General features: G+C 44.0%; 2 protein-coding genes across 2 annotated transcripts in view; one reads left to right on the top strand and one right to left on the bottom strand.

The window, feature by feature from the left end:
- LOC308324902 (vasoactive intestinal polypeptide receptor-like) overlaps positions 1–13,460 on the bottom strand; it is a gene marked incomplete at its 3' end in the record, with an annotated part of 40,153 nt that extends 26,693 nt beyond the window's left edge. The window contains exons 1-4 of the mRNA XM_080777247.1: positions 13,360–13,460; positions 9,544–9,631; positions 7,658–7,783; positions 657–769 (exon numbers count right to left, since the gene is read on the bottom strand). Coding sequence (XP_080633373.1) covers positions 657–769; positions 7,658–7,783; positions 9,544–9,631; positions 13,360–13,449 — 417 coding nt within the window. The 5' untranslated portion in view covers positions 13,450–13,460. The remainder of the gene's footprint in view (positions 1–656; positions 770–7,657; positions 7,784–9,543; positions 9,632–13,359) is intronic.
- A 6,599-nt stretch (positions 13,461–20,059) lies between these two features.
- mul3 (mitochondrial E3 ubiquitin protein ligase 3) lies at positions 20,060–23,117 on the top strand. The gene is made up of 5 exons (XM_080777239.1): positions 20,060–20,194; positions 20,321–20,444; positions 20,548–20,635; positions 20,839–20,959; positions 21,625–23,117. Exons 2-5 carry the CDS (start codon positions 20,328–20,330, stop codon positions 22,115–22,117), a joined length of 819 nt encoding a protein of 272 aa, XP_080633365.1. The 5' UTR covers positions 20,060–20,194; positions 20,321–20,327; the 3' UTR covers positions 22,118–23,117.
- Positions 23,118–23,194: the final 77 nt, after the last annotated feature.

The raw sequence follows: 23,194 nt of genomic DNA, 5'->3' as shown, positions 1-23,194 counted from the left end.
AAAGAGACATTTTATCTCTCCCTGAGACACAAACTAGTGAAAATAGTTTACTATGCTACTAGAATCTCTTTGCTTTTTCAAGAAATTACTGAAAGAAAACTTTGAATTTGTTAACAATAAACTATAGAGAGTATTCACATGCATGATTTTCCCATCAGGACACGCCCCCCCTCATCTAGACTGAGTGGCAAAACATTGAGCAGCATGGATGGAGTGTTGGAGTCTGGAAGCGCTCGTTGGAAATCACTCAACCGTTTCTAAATGTCACATAATGCAGGAGGCAGCAAAATGTTGTGTTATTGAAAACAAGCACTTCCAAACTCTGACACATCAAATGCAGGGCATTTCTTGACAGAAAGTGTAGCTCATAACGTTTCTATGGTGGATTTTTATGAAACAAAAACTTTGCAGATAAAAAGAGGAGCTTTTCGCTTTTCGTACAGCTGCAATGTTGGTGAGTTTAACATTGTTTAATGCAATCAGACAGGACTTTTCTGTTTGGATGAATGGGCTGTCAACAAGGCCAGAAAGTAGTTTATTGACACTCAGTGAGCGTTCCCGCAAAACTTCCAGGTACATGATGTGACGTCACGCGCATACTTTCTATATGCCAAAAGGGACCAAAAGGGGCCAAAAGTGGTATATGGAGTACGTACCGCGGCCGCCTCGACGTCATCAGTGCTGTTAGGGTTGTAGCCACAGTCGAACACGTAGGAGAACGGGTTCAACTGCGGCCAGCCGTCTCCAGTGCAGGTCTTGGACAGGTTTCCTGAGGAGCAGAGAGAGAGACATGGGGTGCGTTCATATTCAACAACAGAACAGCCATGCAGATCGTCTCTGTGTGTGTGTGTGTGTGTGTGTGTGTGCGCGTTCATATTCAACAACAGAACAGCCATGCAGATCGTCTCTGTGTGTGTGTGTGTGTGTGTGTGTGTGTGTGTGTGTGTGTGTGTGTGTGTGTGTGCGTTCATATTCAACAACAGAACAGCCATGCAGAGATCGTCTCTGTGTGTGTGCTGTAAAGCAAGGCTTTGGCACGTCTGGCACACATAGGTGAAGTGAGGGGCGTCGCTCTTATCATCATACATCATCATCTCATTCTGGCCACATCCCAATTCGCGTCCTCACTTTTCTGTCTTCATTCATTAACCGTAATCGAGCTGTAAGTGTGAAATAATCATGGCATTGATTTGAAGTCATATCGCCCCAGCCCCTTTAAACACTAGTAGTCACATGTGTAAATCACATGTCATTCACAGGCATGTTATTCCTATGTGAGATAAGGGGGTTTCGCAATCCTCTTTTGACACCGATTCTTGTGAAGGATGGTCTTTGGACTGAGCTTTGTGACTGTACCGTATGGGATGCTCAAAATATATTTCTTTGTACATGGCATTGATGTTGGAGTCACTGTATGTTCCTGGTCCCTGTTTGTTTATCTTTTTCACCTCTGGTCGGATTTTTGTTTATGTGGGCAAGTGGAATTCAGCAGGGGAGAATGTAACAGAGTTTAGTGGGTTCCACGTGCTCCATCAGTAATGACATTTATTGGTTAGTGGGCGGCACCTCATTGAATAACACGGGTGTCCACGTTTAGAGTGGTGTCAGTCTAACATGAGACACATGCCCATGAGGTAAGATGTGTTCCTCGAGCACACTATATTTTCAACAAGAGTCTCATGTATGTTTACCGTGATACTGTGATGAATACTAGTTGTTCTAAACATGCCAAAATGTACCAACGTGAAGTGGTAATGTAAATCACATGGTGCTCCTGCTTATCAAAGTGCACACCAACCAAGCATGCCAAACCGTAGGAAAACAATGGTTTTGGTGTGGAAGACGTGTCTTGCCGGCCGGGGTAGTTGCCCTCACGGTAGTCACCCTGCTGGGTAGTTGCCCTCACGGTTAGTCACCCTGCATGCCCCCCATTGCCCCGTGGCATTTTGCCATGCCTCATAGAGGGGCAGCATTTCAAACCGCAGGACCATTTTAAGTCACTGCGCTGTTTGTTTGTTTCCCAAAATGTTCCAAATATAGCATCACCCAAATAGGATTGTATATGCAGATGAGGAGGAGGAACAACTCATTAATCATTTGTTATATACCGTATAATAAGGCCTGCGTTACAAAACGGTGACAAGCCTTATCTAATCATGTAAAAACGGCGCGAGAAACAGAAATGTTTGCACGTCTCTATAATTTGTTCAGCGTTCGTATTGTGAAAGGGAGCGAGCTGTCCGCATTGTTGCCAAGCTGTAATCCCCCACGTCTCCAAATCACTCCTGTTCCTTATTTCAACAGTGACACAATCTATGCAAATACATCTGTGGGTAGAAGATTGAAAGTACCCTGGCCTGTACAGTAGGACATTCCTTCAATGACATTGCATTACCATATTTTAAGGTCAGGGTACATTTGGAAAAACGCAAATCTCAAATGCCTTTCCAAGCATATTTGTCGCTGTAATATTCTTTTCATGTGCTCCCGTTAACACGTTGCAAAGCTTGTAATTGTGTAGATCTTCTATTTCGGCTGTCGTGCGACGAAGTATAAATCAGGCTTTGCCCATTCCCAAACAACATGACGGGACACAAAGGATGCAATAATCCCGTGCTGTTTTAGCTCATGCCACCATTGGATACGACTTGTTTGAGGGATCGCCAGAAGAATGCTTTCATCATCGTCCCAAAACAAGACTGGTGGGGATTTTCAATGTCCGACTGGTTGTTAGCTCAATCGGCCCGGCCGGCATCGTTTTGATCTGGGGGTTGTTCACCGTGTTGTGACATAATCCAGAAACTGCTTTATCGATAAACCTTATCGTGTCTTTAAAGAGGGACTTTCAAGTAGCGGTTCCGTCCCCTAATGACTTTTTTTTTTTCTCACAAGGCCAATTAAATAATTGCAATCTGCCGTTTCTCAGAAGTGTATAAATGAAGATGAATGGCGGCGCACATGGGACATTGGTCTTGATCTATTGTCCTCATTAATATTTTAGGGACATTGCAAAGCTTGTACAGCAGATTGTGTGTATATTAATAGCTCGTTTCTACGGCATAAGCGTTTTGTTCAACATAGTTCTGTAATACTGGGGATTCAGTCTGTTATCAGCATCTAAGTCTTTCAAGAGCTGAAATTACATACAGGCCCCTTTTTGTGAGTATATGAGTCACACCTCCCCCCCCCCCCCCCCCCCCCCCCCCTCCCTAAAATACTGGAAATCTGGTTTTTAAATGAAATTCTTCATCTGCACGTCTGTGGCTGTGTCATCGCAAGAAGATGAATGGCAGTGTGCTTACTGCTTAGCAATAGGCCTCCCAGGTATAGCATTCTAAAGTGCACATCAGACAACTCCAAGCTCTGAATTTATGACCCGGCCGAGTGAATCTCAGTGGCGCCATATGTTATGTTTCGCAATGCTTGTGTTGTTTTGCTGCGGACGAGACCTGAACGTCTCCTGATCGTATAAGCGTGTCAGAAGTGTCTTTTGCAACTGGAATGATAATGATAATGATAACCATAACCAGCAACAAAGCACACTTGGTGTTCATTTCACTCGACGCGCGCCGTGTCAAAGTGGTCGAATGGATGGGTGGTCCGTGCATTTTCAGAGCATCGATTGTGTTCCGGCTTGGAAGGTTTTAATGAAAAAAAATAACTTTTTTTACACCTAAACACCTACTGGGAGGGAGAGTGAGTGCATTTTCTGTCAGCGGCTGATGGCGCGGAGTTGCAGCCAATTGCCGACAACATCCGCGGCAGTGTTTCTCGGCGGCATCAGTCCATCACCCAAACCCAAACCCAAACCCTAACCTCACTGGGAAGCCACCGGCAGCGCATGTCAGGAGTTTTAACCGGCGACGCTGACACCCAAACCCTAAGCCTAAACTCACAGGGAACACACGGGTGGTTTTTAACCGGCAACGCATGTCTCGCCGGCCGCCGAACAGACCGGCACTGCTGCGGAGCAGCGTTGGAGTGTCCCACCGTCCCCGGCAGGAGCCGCCCCTAACTCCGGCGGTCTGATTGCCACTGAGAATGCACTCGCTCCTTCTGCCTACTGGAGGTACAGTTAGTGCACGTAAATTCATGTATGTAGTAGTGAGTCCATATAGCATAAAGTACAAGAACATAGACAACAGACATGATATAACTCCCACTGAAGTGATATTTGCAAAACAGAGTGGCGCATTGGCTAAACCTAGTGTTAATGTAAACAAGCCGGGTTCACCTAATAACACAGTCTAAATGTACGTGATCTAGATATGAATCAAACGCAGGGCAGGTTTTACGGGAATCACTCAACACTCGCGGCGGTCATGTTATTGGTATAACCTTCATAACAGAATGTGTAAGAAAACATGTGCCTGTTGTGTGTGCTTTCTTTTTAACTCCTGAATATACATAGACCGACAGGGGTACCCCAGAGCTCTACGTTTGATGATCCACCCCTTTTTCCCCTCACTGTATATGTTTCTTTCCCCTTTTTACCTCCTTTATGATGAATTCCTGTTCTGTTCTTTGACTATATAGAAGTGTCTTTTTGTACGTCTCTAAATGTTTTGATGAATTGAACATGGTGGACCCTCTTGTACACAAGTGTAATGCTTTATTGGGTCGTCCACTCACAGTTAACAGTCTTTGTATTGAGTTGTGCTGGAAATGTACTGTAATTCTGCATACATATTTCAATCAATCAATCAATCAAAAGCTCACAACGCGCCGCAATGCAACACATGTTGTTCATGACAGTTATTTGTAGTTACTTTGAAGATATCGATTATAATTAAAGTGTTAAACATACTTTTTTTGTTTTCAATACCGAACTTGTACTTACGTAACAGACCATTTCTACCATAAGGTTTTGATACTTTTTACTTAAGCAAAAATGAATACTTTTTCCACTGACTTCTGCAGACAGGTCAGTGAAATACACCTCCCCTGCCTGCCTTCATCCCCCAAATATCCTCCTCTCTCTCTCTCTCTCTCTCTCTCCTCCCCTCTGGGGTGCTCCGTCCCCTCTCAGGTCAACCTGTCTCCCATCACTCCTACCCAGAAGCCCTCTCTCTCCTGCCTCTGCTTGTGAACCCGTCACATGTCGATGACGGATGGACCCGTGTACTGACCGAAGCCCCTCCCATGTCCCGAGCATGATGACGTCATGGCAAACGCATGGCTTCATGACCACCTTTATAGCGTGGTAAAGAGGCCATAGTACACTTCCCAGAGTTGCAGGGGGCATAGACATGTGTAATAGACTCTGGTTACGTCAGCCGCAAATCACTGTCATAATCACTGACATAAGCACAGAGACATATATTGGGTACAGTGGCAGACAGCAGCTGATACATTATTATGCATCTGGACTAGGCCCGGGTGTCCAGTATGTCAACTATGTAACCTGACATTGCACTCCACATTTGGTTGTGCTTTTCATGCCTTTCACTTCCATTATGAGTTAAATATTTAAAAAAATATATACGTTGAAAAACGGAGTCAAATACAATGTGAACTAGATAAAGTGCCCGCAGGTCTCCACCAGGGCAGGGCAGGTTGTGGCCTCCTGGTGGCGCTATAATAGGTTAATGTGAAAAGCTGTGCCATTTCTTCTTACGCCTTGGATGGCAATTGGATGATTTGAGGCATTTTGTTCCAAAAATGTGTGTTTGCAAAAATCCACCTGTTGGTGGCGCTATAACAGGCCAATGTGAAAAGGGTGGGATATATTCCTCAGCCTATAGTAGGAAAGTCTGTGAAAAAGTTTCACGTAAATTGCACGCTGCTTTCATGATTTGAGGCTTTGTGTTGTTGTTGGGCCTGGTGGAGACAATCTTGGCTCACTTTGCTCTTTGTCTGTCTGTGACCCGGATCAAGGAAGTGGCTTTTTTTTTGTCGGCTCAATAACAAACGCTGGGAGTGTTTACTAGTGTTTTTTCACAGATCAAAGGCGCAAATACTTCAGCTCCAAAGGTAATTAAACAATCCGTGGAGCGCGGGTTATGCCGTCAACGTGTTAACCCATTCTGAACGGGCACCCATTTTGGTGTTAGCATCATGTTATGCTTTAGCTATTGAAAAATAGCAGATCTACAAGCTCATAGCGCGCCACCGAGTGGCGCGCTACGAGCTTGTAGGTCTGCTATTTTTTGAAAAATCGAAGAACGCTGACATTTTTAGAATCTGATCTCAGGTCAGAATGGGTTCATCAGACCAGTGTGTGTCCAGTGGAAACCTCATATGAATCTGATCTCAGGTCAGAATGGGTTAAACTTAACCTCAGTCTGCACTATACTTGCTGTATGTATAAAAGAAAGTACACTCTAATGAGTGTATGATGATGAAAGGCCGCATAATGTCACTGGAATGAATAATTCTTTGTAGAAGCCACTTAAACTGATAAGACATCATGTCCTGCTTTGAGACGGTCCCTCAAAGCTCAGCTGAAGTCAAATAAACAATTCCCTTTAATGCGAGCGACTCAGCGACACAGCACTATTACACAGAGGAGACACAGACTAGCACTAATTAATGAAAGATTAGATAGCAGCTAAAGCTCAAAAGTAAATTAATCTTGCCAGCCATTCCGAGAGCCCAATGGGTTTCTTCATGCATAATTAATCAACATCTTTATTAGCCTATGTCCTAAGTGAGAAGAGATGTGAAAACATAAAACATCAGAAACTTGAAACAGTAATTATTGTTCAGTACATATTTCATCACACAAGTCATACTGTCATCAAATAATAGCCCCAGATTGGGCCTTTGATCAGAGGACACAGCAATCGCGACATTGCAGTATAAAGTTTAGATAATAGCTGCCAAGATTTTGGTGCAAATGCTAAGAGTCGTTTCGGTTTTTTTTTAAACACTAAATGGAATTACAAGGTTTGTTTATTTCACATTTTATCAATGGTATTTGTTGACTATCGATCATGCCCTTGAATTGGTCATTACAGTTATTTCTTATTTGTGAGACATTTACACTTTAGGATTTGAGCGGATGCTTTTATACAGAGTGCAAGGTTGGAGAATTAGAAGCTCCATCAACCCTAGTCAACCAACAGCAGGGTAAGTGGTATGATTGATTGATTGAAATATTTTAGTTTGCAGAATTACAGTACATTTCAAGCACAAACTCAATACAAAGACTGTTAACTGTGAGTGGACGACCCAATGTCTAGTTTAATACATTCACTCCAGTCTATGGGGACACTAACTTTCTGTAAAAAATTATAAATAAAACAAAAGCCCTGTGGGTTCTCCCTGGTGTTTTGAATATGAACATGTACATGTATTCCCCCTGCTGTGCATTTCTTTTATGAACTTTGAAAAGAAAAAAAACATTAAAGTGATAATATGACAAATATAAACCCTTGGCGTATTATAACAACAAGAGGAGGTCTTTCTGCTAGAAATATAAAGTCCCGTCATCCTTCTGAATGCCATTTCTTAATGCATGATTGCACCTTTTGACTTCACCTGTCTGTCTGCAGGCCTGAGGGTGACTCAGGCCCAAAGGAATGCTTGCAAATACAGTAAACTCTCTCTGTATTCTGTCTGTCTGTCTGTCTGTCTGTCTGTCTGTCTGTCTGTCTGTCTGTCTCTCACCCCCCAACACACACGCACTACCCAGTGTTGTCAACGTGGATCTTACCCACATAGAAGTGGCTCGTAGTGTGGCCGCTGAAGAAGACGAAATATCTGGGACAGGCGATGGTGACGACCTCGCCGACGTCGGCACCGGGCCAGCACACAACCTTATCCCACATCCCACTGCAACCTGAGAGAGAGACACACACACACACACACACACACACAGTTAGACAGAGCTGACACTACATTATCCCACATCCCACTGCAACCTGAGAGAGAGACACACACACACACACACAGTTAGACAGAGCTGACACGACCTTATCCCACATCCCACTGCAACCTGAGAGAGAGACACACACACACACACACAGTTAGACAGAGCTGACACGACCTTATCCCACATCCCACTGCAACCTGAGAGAGAGACACACACACACACACACAGTTAGACAGAGCTGACACGACCTTATCCCACATCCCACTGCAACCTGAGAGAGAGACACACACACACACACACACAGAGTTAGACAGAGCTGACACTACATTATCCCACATCCCACCGCAAACTCAGAGACGCACACACGCACGCACACAGACAGACAGAGATGAAGAGAGACAGAAACAGAGAGAGAGAGAGAGAGAGAGAGAGAGAGAGAGAGAGAGAGAGAGAGAGAGAGAGAGAGAGAGAGAGAGAGAGAGACAGTGAAACATAAAGGTAAAAGATAGAGGAACAGAAAGTTTGTCATGTGAGGACAAAGACATCACAAAACGGAAACACATGCAACCATCCATCCAGCAGTGAACAGAGTACTGTATATAGGCCTGGCCTATGCATTTAATATGCACAGTGGGATAAATAAATCACGGTGACAAAGGGCAAACTGATCCGTGTGTCTTCGCTATAGGACACATGAACCTGGGGCATTCAGGGTTACCATGGCAGCAGAACTGTGTTTACTCCAGTGCTGCTGTACGGCCCGCGGGGACCACAACACCATAATACAACCGGTCCCCGTCCTTCATTAGCATATGGTACTTCATATTTAATTCATATTATTAAAATGTTAATTAAGGTGCTCACTCTACAGCGTTGAGGGCTGTTTCCCCCCCTTTGAGATTATTTGACAATATGTGTACAAAGCAAAACTATTTCTGGAGTAAAGGGTGGGGGAAATAAAAATATACAGGATTTTTCTTTTCTTTTTTTAAGGAGTCCCACATGTCACAGTTCAGTTTCGGTTTATTCTTATTTATAGTGCAACGTCACCCCAAGGGGTCTCTGTGCACTTCACAGCAAAGACACACAACAAAAACACAGTAGCAAAGAAACGTGAATTACCACGAGGTAGTGCACAGCTGAAAAGATGCATGCGATGGAGAACGGAACTAAGCACACGAGGATGAAGGATGCATATTGATCTGTTCTGGTACAATACATGATGGGCACAGTGTGTAACGCCCGCTCACAATAGCAGCACATACATTAAGCCTGCAGCTGTGATAAATTGAAACATCACATCAGTTGATTAAATGAATCCCTCACTACCGCACTAGGGTATACACTAGGCCTCACTCTTGCCGCATTTTCTGAAGAACTAGATCTAATCAAACAGACAAGGAAAATTGAGTTGTTGTTTTTTTTTTTATAAAAAGGAAGATGGAACACAACAATAATAATACAACAACAGCAGCCAGGCCATATACAGACAAAATGAACCACAAATGAAAGAACGCTTGTTCAGCCATGTGGCCAATCATCTGATGTTATCACAGGAGGGCTAAAAGCTGACTTGTTGTCTTAAGGACGCTGCAGTGCAGCCTAATTGTCCACGTTGGACAAGCGCACTTGTGGATATAGTAGATCAGTGGACAGTACACGCTCACATGGCAGGGGCCAGAACAACAGCAACATGTGTGGAACGCACCAAAACAAACAGCACATACCTGACGTCCTGTTCTCCATTTGTGCAGAACATGCGTCTCTCTCCCGGTCTATTTCCGTCATGATATCACACATCTGCAGCGAAGACGTCTGTCAGGGAGAGATATAGGTTGGTTGGTGGTTAGTTACACACACACACACACACTTTCATCTGAAGAACAAGATGAGGCGATACTCTTGATGGATGTTTTCACACTGTGAGACATTAATCATGCGTTTAACCAGAACCACTTAAACTCATTTTGGGGGCGGGAACCCCATTTGGTCTTTGGTAAACATTATGTTATAATTTAGCTATTGAAAAATAGCAGATCTACAAGCTCATAGCGCGCCACCGAGTGGTGCGCTACGAGCTTGTAGGTCTATTTATGAAAAATCGTGAAAATGTGGCACAAATCTTTGAATATATATTCTTTCAGAGCGATCGTTTGTAACTCAAATATTTGCTTCTGAGGGGTTCCTGGAACAACATATTTTCAGATGGGGGTTGGTGGCCAGGCAATTACATATAATTTTTGGGGTCCTTGACATGAAATATTGAGCACCACTGATACAGAAACATAAGGTGTTTCAGAAAACAATTTCATTAAATTTCAACATCAGCCTAAATAGGTTAAACCCTCTTTAGTGAACAGAACAGGACCGGAGCTGTACTTTCTTGGACATTTACCTATATCTTGCTTAATACCCTTACGCCTAAACCTTTTAAGCAGTAATTACAGGCTGATCTTACAAGCTCAGGACACGTTGTACGCTTGTACATTTGCTATTTTTTGTAAAAGTTCCCCCCAGAATACGTATGTATGCTGGGGTTAGTCGTTAGCGGTTACTAATCAGTCAGGGTTTACGATTCGTAAAGAAACCCTATAACCCTAACCCTATACGCTTCTTTGAATGACAAACAGTGAAAGTAGCCGAAATAAATATAGGGATGCCAGGGTTGTCGAAATAATGATAAATATAGGAATGCCAGGGTTGTACAACTTGTACGTGTGCCGAAATAATGATAAATATAGGGTTGTGATTAACATACATTTGTCATTAGATTATTATTGTGACAGTATCAAACAAATATCAAACAATCATGAAATGCATGTAGTTAATTCAGTCTGAACAGAAACAAACATGAAATGCATGTAGTTAATTCAGTCTGAACAGAAACAATCATGAAATGCATGTAGTTAAAATAGCATGACCGATTCACCGGTGATAAAAATGAATGAGGGAGATATGAAATGCAGAGACATTTCATATGCCACCCCCCCCCCCCCCCCCCCCCCGGCCCCCCCAAGACAAGACAAACCCAGATCTATGATCTCCTGACTCCCGCAGCGCCTAAAATGTGCATCGAATCTGTGTGTAAACAAGACTATCACGTCTGCGCTGGCGTGGGTATGAGATCAGCCTGACATGGGGCGGCCGTTCATCTCTCCTTAACCCATTCTGACCGGGCACCCATTTTGGTGTTAGCATCATGTTATGCTTTACCTATTGAAAAATAGCAGATCTACAAGCTCATATCGCGCCACCGAGTGGCGCGATACGAGCTTGTAGGTCTGCTATTTTTGAAAAATTCGAAGAACGACTGACATTTTTAGAATCTGATCTCAGGTCAGAATGGGTTCATCAGACCAGTGTGTGTCCAGTGGAAACCTCGTATGAATCTGATCTCAGGTCAGAATGGGTTAAGACACGCAGGGAGTGAGGACATCAAATCAATTAAGTGTTTCATGGTGATTTAAACATATAGCCCATATCCCACACGGCTCTGCCATGTGTGTGTGTGTGTGTGTGTGTGTGTGTGTGTGTGTGTGTGTGTGTGTGTGTGTGTGTGTGTGTGTGTGTGTGTGTGTGTGTGTGTGTGTGTGTGTTGGAGATATTGTTCCATGAATCTCCTGCCATCAACACACTTAACGGTCACTCTTTTCGCAGCTGAAGTCAATTTATTTCTTGGCATCCTCGTCACTGGGGAATAGTACTGTTGTGTTATCAGAAGACCCCCTAAAAAGGAGCTGGAGATTTATTAGTTATTACTTAGGGGAATGAATCTCTTCTCCGGGAAGACATTAATCAAAATGGGGGGTAGCCTACTGTATACAGGGATATTGTTAGCCACACAATAATCTTATGGCCAGATCCTCGACCACTCACACACCTGGGGAAATAGGCATATGGTGTGAGTGACATACTATATATCCCATTCTGACCGGGCACCCATTTTGGTGTCAGCATCATGTTATGCTTTAGCTATTGAAAAATAGCAGATCTACAAGCTCATATCGCGCCACCGAGTGGCGCGATACGAGCTTGTAGGTCTGCTATTTTTGAAAAATTCGAAGAACGACTGACATTTTTAGAATCTGATCTCAGGTCAGAATGGGTTAATCAGACCAGTGTGTGTCCCGTGGAAACCTCGTATGAATCTGATCTCAGGTCAGAATGGGTTAAATACACACACACACACGGACTGAGTTTTACAACCAAAAGCATCATCATCACCCTCATGACTTCCATGACCTTCATCACAAAAGCGCTTCTGTTATTCTTCTGTTCTTTGTTGTTTAAAACGTTTTGGGGTTTTTTTCCTACTTTCTGGCAACTGTACATGTTTAATTTTGATCATGATCCCCAAGATCCCCATGAGTCTATATCAGTATTACAATCTGCAACGTCTCATCTCTGTGATCTCAGTGTCTATACAGCAGCCAAGGTTATGTTTTCTACAGGAAAACATAAAAAGGCCAAACATATTGTGCTAGATAGACTAGGCTAGAGCATTCAATCAGAGTGCAGCCGAGTGCTTCACTTAACTACATTCCAGCATGAATCAAGTTTCTCCATAGAGGCTGGTCGACATGCAGCGTTATTGGAACAGAGAGCATGTTGCCATATGGCGTGGGCTGTACAAGGAGAGACTAAGGGAGACTCCTATGACTAGTCACTCCTCGGGAACTCACCTTAGTCATCATAGGCTATAAGCCCAATAAAGCATCTCAATTCAGTAACAGGAAATTAATAATACATGTCCCACTTTGGTGCCAAATTGACTATAGCTTAACTCGATTTCCTGCAGCAATTCTCTGGCGATTGAAAACGTGAGGCAGACATAGCTCTGGTGCATAGCCCTAAATGCCTTTGCATTAGGCATTAGATTATAGCTATATATGGACCAGAGCTGAGGCAGACATAGGATGGTTGTGTGTGTCTCGGGGCAGCCCCGTTTGGAGGTTCCAAACAGGGCTCTGTGCGCTCTAGGCTCTACGCATCCCAAGGTGAACAGGCTGCGTGCGTAATGCAATATGTGCAGGGAGCGCAGTCGCGTCGACAAGTCGTGAGTGGGGTAAACTATAAAGTTTCCTCACTTTTGTTTATAAGGGCGAAAAAACGACGCAGTGAAACGATATTATAGGCTACGAATCAATGCATTGCTCGCAGAAGAGAATGATGATGGGTGGCAAACCGTGGCATTCCAATTGGTAAAAAGAAAATAAAAGTAAAAAGAAAGAAAGAGAAAAGATCCGAACGAACGGGTTCAATCTCAAAATAAAGATTTTAAAAGTTTGGTTTCCAGGCAAACATACAAAAGTATAAAGTATATAGTATAAGATGGTTCGGCAGGAATCAGGATGACTCCGAGACTGCAGCAGCACGTGCCACAACTCGGCACAATACGTTGATCAATTGACAACAGCCTTAGAATATTGACTAATTACAGGGGAGCAACTGTCATAAACTTAAAACAACATAGTAGGCTAAACAACAACAGCTTGACAAACTTCCAGCATGGTAAAAAACCTGAGTGTAGGCTATATACTCACACGTTCCAGCAACACGCAGCAGAGAAGTATAAAGACGCCTAAGGAAACTCTCATTATCATATTCTTTGAAGATATATATTTTTGCGACATTAAAATTAGAATATATATACAAATGCAAGTCCCTGTAATAATAATCCAGCGTTCAGGCGTCAGACCAGAAGAGCATGCAGTTCCAGCACAAAACAATCCTCCTCCTCCTCCCCTAACTAACAGTGTGTGGTTTACCTAGAACTATCCAATGGACCAGCATGTCTGTGGACGTCAGTGAGTGGATATGTAATGGGCGTGCGTCGCTCAAACACCTACTACAAACTGAAACACCTACTGCAAAGTGAAAAGCCAATTCCTTTCACTTTTAACCACTTTAACCCTCTCTATATCCTCTCATGGTTTTGGCTAGTAGTGGGTACATTTTTGAAGAAAGAAAGAAATTAACAAAAATGTCCAAACATTCAAATATTTTTTTCCTGAAATAGCTCATCTATTTTAGATAGTATTATTTAAAATAATAATATTAATATGCCTATAAAGAGCTTTCATTATTATTATGTATATTACCGGTATATAATATTAAACCTATACAATATGCAGAACTTAAATTGTACTTAAGGCATATATAGGCCTAGCTCATAGATACGATTATGTTGTCAAATTACGGTAAAATAGTATTAAACACTCCATGATCCCACTCCAGACATGGAAATAATAGGGAATAATGGGCATTGGTGCAATTCTGAGAAAGTAACAATGATCCCACTCCAGATATGGAATCAATAGGGCATTGGTTCAATTCTGAGAAAATGACATAATGCGATGTATATGTGTATGTGGGTATGTATGTATGTGTGTTTTATTTTGTTTGGCATGGGGTTGTGTATTTGGTGGTCTATAATATTATGTCCGTCACAAGTCACATGTTGTGCAAAGTGCGAAGAGACAATGCTCTTGTATTTGTTTTGACACAGAGTGCAGTATAGCGAGGCCAACACAGTCATCTCTGTCTGGTGTCCGTCTGTAGATTTGGTCAATTTGTGTCATTCTGCAGTCACATGCTATGCTGAAAATTATAGAGCGCACTATAGCAGTGGTTCTCAACCAGTGGTCCGGGGACCACCAGTGGTCCTTGAGGCGGTTCCAGGTGGTCCCCAGCTACATGATGGAGTCAGTTGGTAACCATATGGACCCTTAACCCATTTAGGACTGCATGAAAATGAAACCAAGTGGACTCTTGCGGGTCCCTTGTGTTACAACATCTGCATTGCTTCTGCGCCAGGAGCCTCTTTAATAGTGTCGCCAACATCTCATGCAGCAACAGCCATATTCCCCATTGACTGTCTGAGACAGTGGGGGCTGCAGCATGCCACTAGGACACAGGACACTGAGGACAGAGACAGTGGGGGCTGTAGTGTAGCATGCCACTAGGACACAGGACACTGAGGACAGAGACAGTGGGGGCTGTAGCATGCCACTAGGACACAGGACACTGAAGACAGAGACAGTGGGGGCTGTAGTGTAGCATGCCACTAGGACACAGGACACTGAGGACAGAGACAGTGGGGGCTGTAGCATGCCACTAGGACACAGGACACTGAAGACAGAGACAGTGGGGGCTGTAGCATGCCACTAGGACACAGGCCACTGGAGACAGAGACAGTGGGGGCTGTAGCTATAGCATGCCACTAGGACACAGGACACTGAAGACAGAGACAGTGGGGGCTGTAGTGTAGCATGCCACTAGGACACAGGACACTGAGGACAGAGACAGTGGGGGCTGTAGCATGCCACTAGGACACAGGACACTGGAGACAGAGACAGTGGGGGCTGTAGTGTAGCATGCCACTAGGACACAGGACACTGAGGACAGAGACAGTGGGGGCTGTAGTGTAGCATGCCACTAGGACACAGGACACTGAGGACAGAGACAGTGGAGGCTGTAGTGTAGCATGCCACTAGGACACAGGACACTGGAGACAGAGACAGTGGGGGCTGTAGCATGCCACTAGGACACAGGACACTGAAGACAGAGACAGTGGGGGCTGTATCATGCCACTAGGACACAGGACACTGAAGACAGAGACAGTGGGGGCTGTAGTGTAGCATGCCACTAGGACACAGGACACTGAAGACAGAGACAGTGGGGGCTGTAGCTATAGCATGCCACTAGGACACAGGACACTGGAGACAGAGACAGTGGGGGCTGTAGTGTAGCATGCCACTAGGACACAGGACACTGAGGACAGAGACAGTGGGGGCTGTAGCATGCCACTAGGACACAGGACAATGAGGACAGAGACAGTGGGGGCTGTAGTGTAGCATGCCACTAGGACAGGCCGGGGTCTGATCAGCCTTGGTCGGGTCGCCTGGAGGAGGGTGTCTTGTTGTAAGACCCAGAAACGCCCAACGATTCCAGGTTTACACAACACTGATGATGTGTCCCAAGTTCATGCATCAGTATTATAGATGTTTAATTAACTGAATTTAATTTACACAAGAAGTCTATACACACAATTAGAGAATGTAGAAATAATAGTTACTTTGATCAACGTTTGCCTGTTATCTCTCCTAATGGTATATATACCAACATCAATACAGCATGGACATGTGGACATAACATTCTTTAGTTTTGGGTCTGCGAGGCTAAACGCAGAATAAAGAATGGGCCTTGATATGAAATGGGATGTAAAACCACTGCACTATAGGATTATTCTGTCCAGGAAGCATGCATATTATTGCCTTGACGACCCAGACAGCGCTCTGTGTCCATGTTGTATACCTGGGGTCAGTGGGGTGACACCTGCTTCTTTCATATGTCTGTTTCACAATGACTGCATGATGGGGTCACTGGGGTCATCACTGCAGGTGGACTGACTTAAACCAGTAGTAGAAGAACCAGTAGTTCTGGTGAGGTCAGTATTTGACTTGGGTCTTTGTTATAGGGATTTCTGGACCCATCTACCTACACACGCGTCGCACATGCGTGGGAGCGAGCACGCACATGCACACTCAAAGGGGCGTCCCCAATGGTTCCCCCGTTGGGACAGACACAGATGGTCCCCCGTTGGGACAGACACAGATGGTTCCCCGTTGGGACAGACACAGATGGTCCCCCGTTGGGACAGACACAGATGGTTCCCCGTTGGGACAGACACAGATGGTCCCCCGTTGGGACAGACACAGATGGTTCCCCGTTGGGACAGACACAGATGGTCCCCCGTTGGGACAGACACAGATGGTTCCCCGTTGGGACAGACACAGATGGTCCCCCGTTGGGACAGACACAGATGGTTCCCCGTTGGGACAGACACAGATGGTCCCCCGTTGGGACAGACACAGATGGTCCCCCGTTGGGACAGACACAGATGGTTCCCCGTTGGGACAGACAGATGGTCTCCCGTTGGGACAGACACAGATGGTCCCCCACTGGGACAGACACAGATGGTTCCCCGTTGGGACAGACACAGATGGTCACCCCCTGGGACAGAGACAGACACAGATGGTTCCCCGTTGGGACAGACACAGATGGTTCCCCGTTGGGACAGACACAGATGGTCTCCCGTTGGGACAGACACAGATGGTCCCCCACTGGGACAGACACAGAGACACCAGACGAAAAGAGGTTGAGAAAGACGCTGAAGATGAAAGAGAAATGGGGGACGAGGGTGGGGGGCATTATGCAACACACACACACACACACACACACACTCAATTAAATTTGATGGAAGTTAGTTTTTTTACGTACTTCAAATGCTGCACTGCACTGTGTTAATTTAACTAATTTAGAGCTTAAATTAACACTCACCCGTGTGAACTGAGTGGGTCACTCACAGTCTCACACACACACACACACACACACACACACACACACACACACACACACACACACACACACACACACACACACACACACACGTGGAGTGAATATGGGTGTCTTTCCGGTTGTCATTTAATGTAAAAAAAATCCCATGACGTTTCTGTTGAATTACGAAACATCCGCACACTTGTTTCGTCATCAGGCAAAATGCCTGTCATTTTGCCTGATGAAGACCTAAAGTGTCGAAAAGTTGAATTATTTTGCCAGCATTAAATTAAGTAAGTCTTTTTTGGAGCTCTAGAAACTGGAAGTGTTTCTTCTCTCTCTCTTTGATGTTTGCCTTGATGCCTTGACGTCCAGCACTTGGCCTAAATACATGCAAAAGATGTTGAATTACATGCAAAAGAATGTTGAATTACATGCAAAAGATGTTGAAATACACAACATAACTGCATTCGCAGATCTATACAAGCTCACGCAACGCATTGAAGAGATTTGGTGTGAGGGCAAAACACGTGCAAGTACAGAGCATATATATACACTCAGATCAGTTTTTACAACATACAGAGATGGGATTCACTTGTGTTCAGATGCATATATGGCAGACGCTCTTAATCCAGAGCGATTTACAAAAGAACAAAATAACATGTTGGTAATACATCAAAACATAAAAAGGTAATAATGAATCCTACCTAAGCTTAACCCATTCTGATCGGGAACCCCTTTTGGTGTTAGCATCATGTTATGCTTTAGCTATTGAAAAATAGCAGATCTACAAGCTCGTAGCGCGCCACCGAGTGGCGCGCTACGAGCTTGTAGGTCTGCTATTTTTGAAAAATCGAAGAGTGACTGACATTTTTAGAATCTGATCTCAGGTCAGAATGGGTTGATCAGACCAGTGTGTGTCCAGTGGAAACCTCGTATGAATCTGATCTCAGGTCAGAATGGGTTAAGAACCTAACAGTGGAATATCGATCTAAGGGAAACTATGTGTGTATACGCTATAGGGTGTCTACACAAAGTGCTATTTAAGTTACATAAATTGAGCCTGTGCGTACGCCCGTAGGAGGTCGAGGCCAGGGCAAGTACTACGGCAAGTGCTATGGGCTAAGATGGAGTATTTTTCAGACTGCGGCGGAAGACTGGGAGTGAATCTGCAGTTCTGATTGTAATGGGAAGTTGGAGAGGCTTGTTATGATGATGTATGATGATAAGAGCACCCCGCACTTCACACGGGTGTGATTTTTGTTTCATACAAGAAACAAGCCAGTACAACAACTGTAACCAATGTGGAAAAAGGTTTCACAAGAAACAGCAAATTGAAACGTAACCCGGAGAATTCATAGAAGAAAAGGTGCCAGAATGGAGGAAAGAAGCTTCACAAAACAAACCAAAGCTAAATATAGGTCGAGGTTGAAATTGATTAAGAATTATTTCTCTGTATGACTGTGGTCCCAATTTCAACAAGCTGCCCGCGCCCATGCAAGGCTGACTGACATGCAGTTTGTGCTATTTACTTTACCACTTACTGCAATGTTCAAGAATGCCATTGTTTTGGAAGTGGTTGGAAAATCCACTGTCAAGGACATTCGTTTTCAAAAGGAATGAGTCAACACCTGATTCAATCTTCACCATGGATGGAGATGGAGGCTACAGAGAACAGCCTAGCTCTGTGAATCGTGAGCTGGGAATGAATGAATGCTGAAGGCTGTATGAGAGTTAAGAAAAACTATATTCTCATTTAATTTTCTCTTTTCTGCACAATCTCTAAACTCCTCCAAGGAGCGGGGGATAAAACAAGGTGTGTGTGTGTGTGTGTGTGTGTGTGTGTGTGTGTGTGTGTGTGCGTGTGCGTGCGCCTAGTCAAAGTTTAGGCGTACCCAGAGTAATCTAGTACGAGAGTAATGACACTCCCGTTGACTCTCATTGTAACAATGGAATGCGGAAGTGCCTCATTCTATCTCAGTGGAATAGTTCCAGCCAGAGGAGCAATGTTTGGAACTATCGCCCATAGGCACACACTTTGCGGCGAGATCAAAGCGTGTCACCACTCTCTTACTACATTACTCTGGGCGTACCTACCTTACCTACCAAGATCAAATCTGGACCACGCATGTGGGCCCAAACACACGTAGGCTATTAATGGTGAATGTGTTATACCAATTTGAGTATAAAACTGCTACAATATACTACATTTTAATTTGGTAAAAAAAAATGTCTAAATCTCAGATCAAATGCCTGGCTAGTGGCTACGGTGTGTAGTACTAGTGCCAGCCTTCAAATCTGAGGGGGTTAAAAAGTGTCTTGCTTTCTTTGGCCCCTGGTCGTGGAATGACCTGCAATCCAGACTAACATTGGCCTCAAAAGTTCCTTTGAGAAGTTTCAAAAGAGTCATCTTAAATGTACAGACAGTCCAACAGCTGCACATATTCGGACGTGTAGGCCACTAGCCTTTGCATAGGCCCTTATGTTATTATTTTCCTGCTTTTAGTTTTGAGTTTTAATAGTTCTTTCTTTTGTATTGTTGTACTACCAACTACATGACATTGCTGCCGCCTAGTGTTCAAAAGACGAAAATGCTGTTTGACAGAAAAGTGCCATCTTATCGAATTATGAAACGCCAAGAGGTCGCTGTTTAAAATGAACTAAAGAAGAGCAAACGGAAACCGTGCAAAGAAAAAACATAATGAGACAAACCTCAAACATTTTCAGGTGTGTTTCTAATGTAGTGTGTAATGTTCCCACGTGTGCACAAAAACAGTAAAAGGAATTTGTGTCATGATAAAATGAACACATTTCAATAGGTAATCAGTTTCGGTGTAACATGCGATATGCTCGTGTCCCATTGGTTGACGGAGAGCTGACGGAATGCAGACCTAGGAGGAAATGAAGCAACACAAGAAAGTAGCTTTTGTTTTCGAATTGTGACCTACCTATATATGTGTGTGTCTGTGTCAGTGTGACTTCTCCAGACTATATGGTGCAACAGCATTATCACAACCTGACCTAGTTCTTTCTTGACGCGTGAGTTATTTGTTTACAATATTCATTCGTTTGAAAACAGCAGCACACAGAGAAGGTAGATTTTTTTGCAGCAAGGTGTTTCTGCTTAAACTTTCCTGTGTCTGTTTCCTACTGTCTTTGTCACAGAGACACAATGAGTGACTTCCCTATCAGTCCCTTGCTTTTGATCGGGACAGGGTCCAGCTTCCTACTGTCACGCTTGTTCTACCAATTATACCAGGAGAAGAAAGAGGAGATACGCAAGTTGAAGGCAAGTACAGAGTTTCAGTAGTAGACAAACTAAATCACAAAATTATTTGCAGTTATTGACAATTTGCCGAAAGCTGACCTCTTTGTTGTTTTTCCTGAATCAGGAAATCCCTAATTTCAGGCCAGATCAACATTTGTTGAAAATACTGAAGACATCAACCCACAAACGACTTCATTATGTTGCTGTGGAAGGTATACAAGATGTTACATTTCCCCTCTTTTCCCCAATGAGTATAATGTTATCTCTATAAGTCTCTGTCTGTGATCCCAACCATTCGCCCCACCGACTTCAAATTCAACGCATAATATCTTCAACTGTACATGCAATTGTGTGTAACCGTACCTGTAATACCTGTAGTACCAGATTGAAAGGGGGGGTTGTTTGTGTGAACCAGGGATTGTCCAGGCAGAAGGGGAGCCTCTGGCCAGCCAGTTTGTCCCAAGGTGCAACGGTGTGATCCAGCAGATCGTCGTGGAGGAGCAGTGGAGATTCTGGAACTCTGTCACCAAAACATGGTAAGGTCAACTCCAGCCGCAAGCAAGGGCTTGGATGCAAAAAAATAATAATTGCTATCCATTTTACCAACCGAAAACAAAAAAAAATCCTCTTTGTATCTTCTGCCAAGATTGTCAATACAGACATGGAGAGAGCTACTTTCTGTCAATACATTTCATGCAGGTGATCAGACAAATTGATTGAAACACCTGTGGTCGGTTGGGTCCTATTGGTTCACTGATCTGAGCACCTGCCCCCCCAGAAAACATGGCAGAACACTGTCGTCACCACATTTGGAGCAAACTATTTCATGTCAAGGACCCCCAAAAATATATGTAATTGGCCACCGACCCCCATCTGAAAAGATGTTGTTCCAGGGACCTCCCAGAAACAAAGATTTGAGTTAAATTTTTTCGCTGTGAAATATATATATATATATATATATATATATATATTCAAAGACTTGCGCCACATTCACGATTTTTCAAAAATAGCAGACCTATACAAGTTTGAGTGCTACGAGCTTGTAGATCTGCTATTTTTTAAACCGCTAAAGCATAACCTAATGCTTAAAACACCAAAAGGGGTTCCCGCCCAAAATGGGTTAATGCGACACACGTCGTATGATGATCAAGAACAAAATGCCGTTTATCAAAAACCTTTTTTTCCGCCCCCCATCTCCCAGGAACTCTCGCTGGATGAACAGACAGGAGACCAACAACTCCGTGCCCTTCGGCCTGGTGAGTCCGGGCGTCTACACCAGCGACGTGTACGTGAAGCTCCAGAAGCCGCTGGAGGCCTCGGGGTGCGTCCTGGAGACGGTCTACAGCCGGGTGAAACGCGCCGAGGAGGGCCTGGTGGACGTGGTGCTGCTGGGGATCACCGGCGAGAAGGCCGTGGCGCGGAAGGAGAGCGAGTCCCTGCTGCGCGTGGGCACCACCGTGACGGCGTTCGGGGAGGTGGTCCTGGAGGGAGGCAAGGTGATGAGGATGCAGGCGCCGCAGGACGGCCGCGGCTTCGTCCTGGTGCCCACGGACTACCGGAGCTTCATGGACAGACACGAGAGCACCGCCGCCATGTGGAGGGTCTCCACGGCGCTCTGCGGGGCCACGGGGGCCTCGCTCTTGGCTGGAATCATCTATGGCTTGGTTGGAAAACAGGATGGGAAAAGGGAATAGGTCTGTGTTGTTGGCTAATCCCCAGGGGGGGGCTTTTTTTACACATTGGTTACAGTTGTGTGTTTCTTCTATGAAACAAAAGTCACACCCGTGTGAAGTGATTATACATCTCATGAACAACTGAATTTGTGATTGGTTCGTCTACATACAACGTACATTTCAGGTGTTCCCACAAATGTACGTCATATCTGACGGACAAGATGACCTAATTTCTCCTTTCATTGTCAAAGCTGTATACGAGGGGCTTAAACATGTTTTCTTACGTTTAAAAAGGGGGCTTTTCACATTTTTTATCTAGAAAAAGGAGGCGCTTTAGGATTAAAAGGTAAGGGAATAAGAAAGTTGGGGCATTAAAGATGTGGAGAAAAAAAAAAGGAAAAACTTACCAGGAGGCGTTGTTCCTGGAAAAACCTGAAAAAAGGCGTTGTTTTTCCATCACAAAAACATCCCAATACAGTAAATTCCTAGTACCTACTATACATGACAAACCCTTGTTGCTACATTAACCACTACAGTTTAGTATTGACTTCCAATACTTTTAGGGGGTCCCGATAGGTAACGTATCTCACCATAAAGCTGCTACATACACCATTTTAACCTTTGAGGTTACTCCAACCAAAAGTATTTTTTTTCTCTTACCACCGAGCCATGAATCGAAAATGTCTTACATACTGTAACGTGCACATTAAATTCACTGGGGACCACAGATTGTGACCTAGATTTATTTTAAAGTTTAAGGGAAAGTACACTACTTAAAAAAAAAAAAAAAAAAATCATTATTGCGGGGTTGATAACTGCATTCCTTTCATTGTCCATCTATCACTTCAACCCCCATTTTAAATGTGTATTATTGTATCATCTCAGGCGGTTAATGGCAATTTTCTTTTGTTAAGGGGAATGTTTTGTTGATGTGTTTTTGGCCATTGTTGAAGGGAGACAAGTGTTCCAATAAAAAGTAATTTGTACTAAGAATTCCGCCGGTCATTACATATAATCTCCATCAGGCGCAGATCTGGATGACGATGATTTAAAGTAAATCATTTCCGAAAGGGTCTTGGTTTGTTTACCTTTTTATTG

Source organism: Protomyctophum bolini (genome assembly GCF_963924005.1).
Source record: "Protomyctophum bolini genome assembly, chromosome: 12".
Taxonomy (NCBI): Eukaryota; Metazoa; Chordata; class Actinopteri; order Myctophiformes; family Myctophidae; genus Protomyctophum; species Protomyctophum bolini.
Note: the sequence above shows the minus strand (reverse complement) of the source record. Positions and strands in the feature narration are given on the sequence as shown.

Bases quoted from the DNA above. Each gene is read 5' to 3' on its own strand.
- mul3 (XM_080777239.1), top strand. From the start codon at position 20,328: ATGAGTGACTTCCCTATCAGTCCCTTGCTTTTGATCGGGACAGGGTCC. The intron at 20,445-20,547 runs GCAAGTACAGAG...TTCCTGAATCAG, and splicing joins AGGAGATACGCAAGTTGAAG to GAAATCCCTAATTTCAGGCC. The intron at 20,960-21,624 runs GTAAGGTCAACT...CCCATCTCCCAG, and splicing joins AACTCTGTCACCAAAACATG to GAACTCTCGCTGGATGAACA.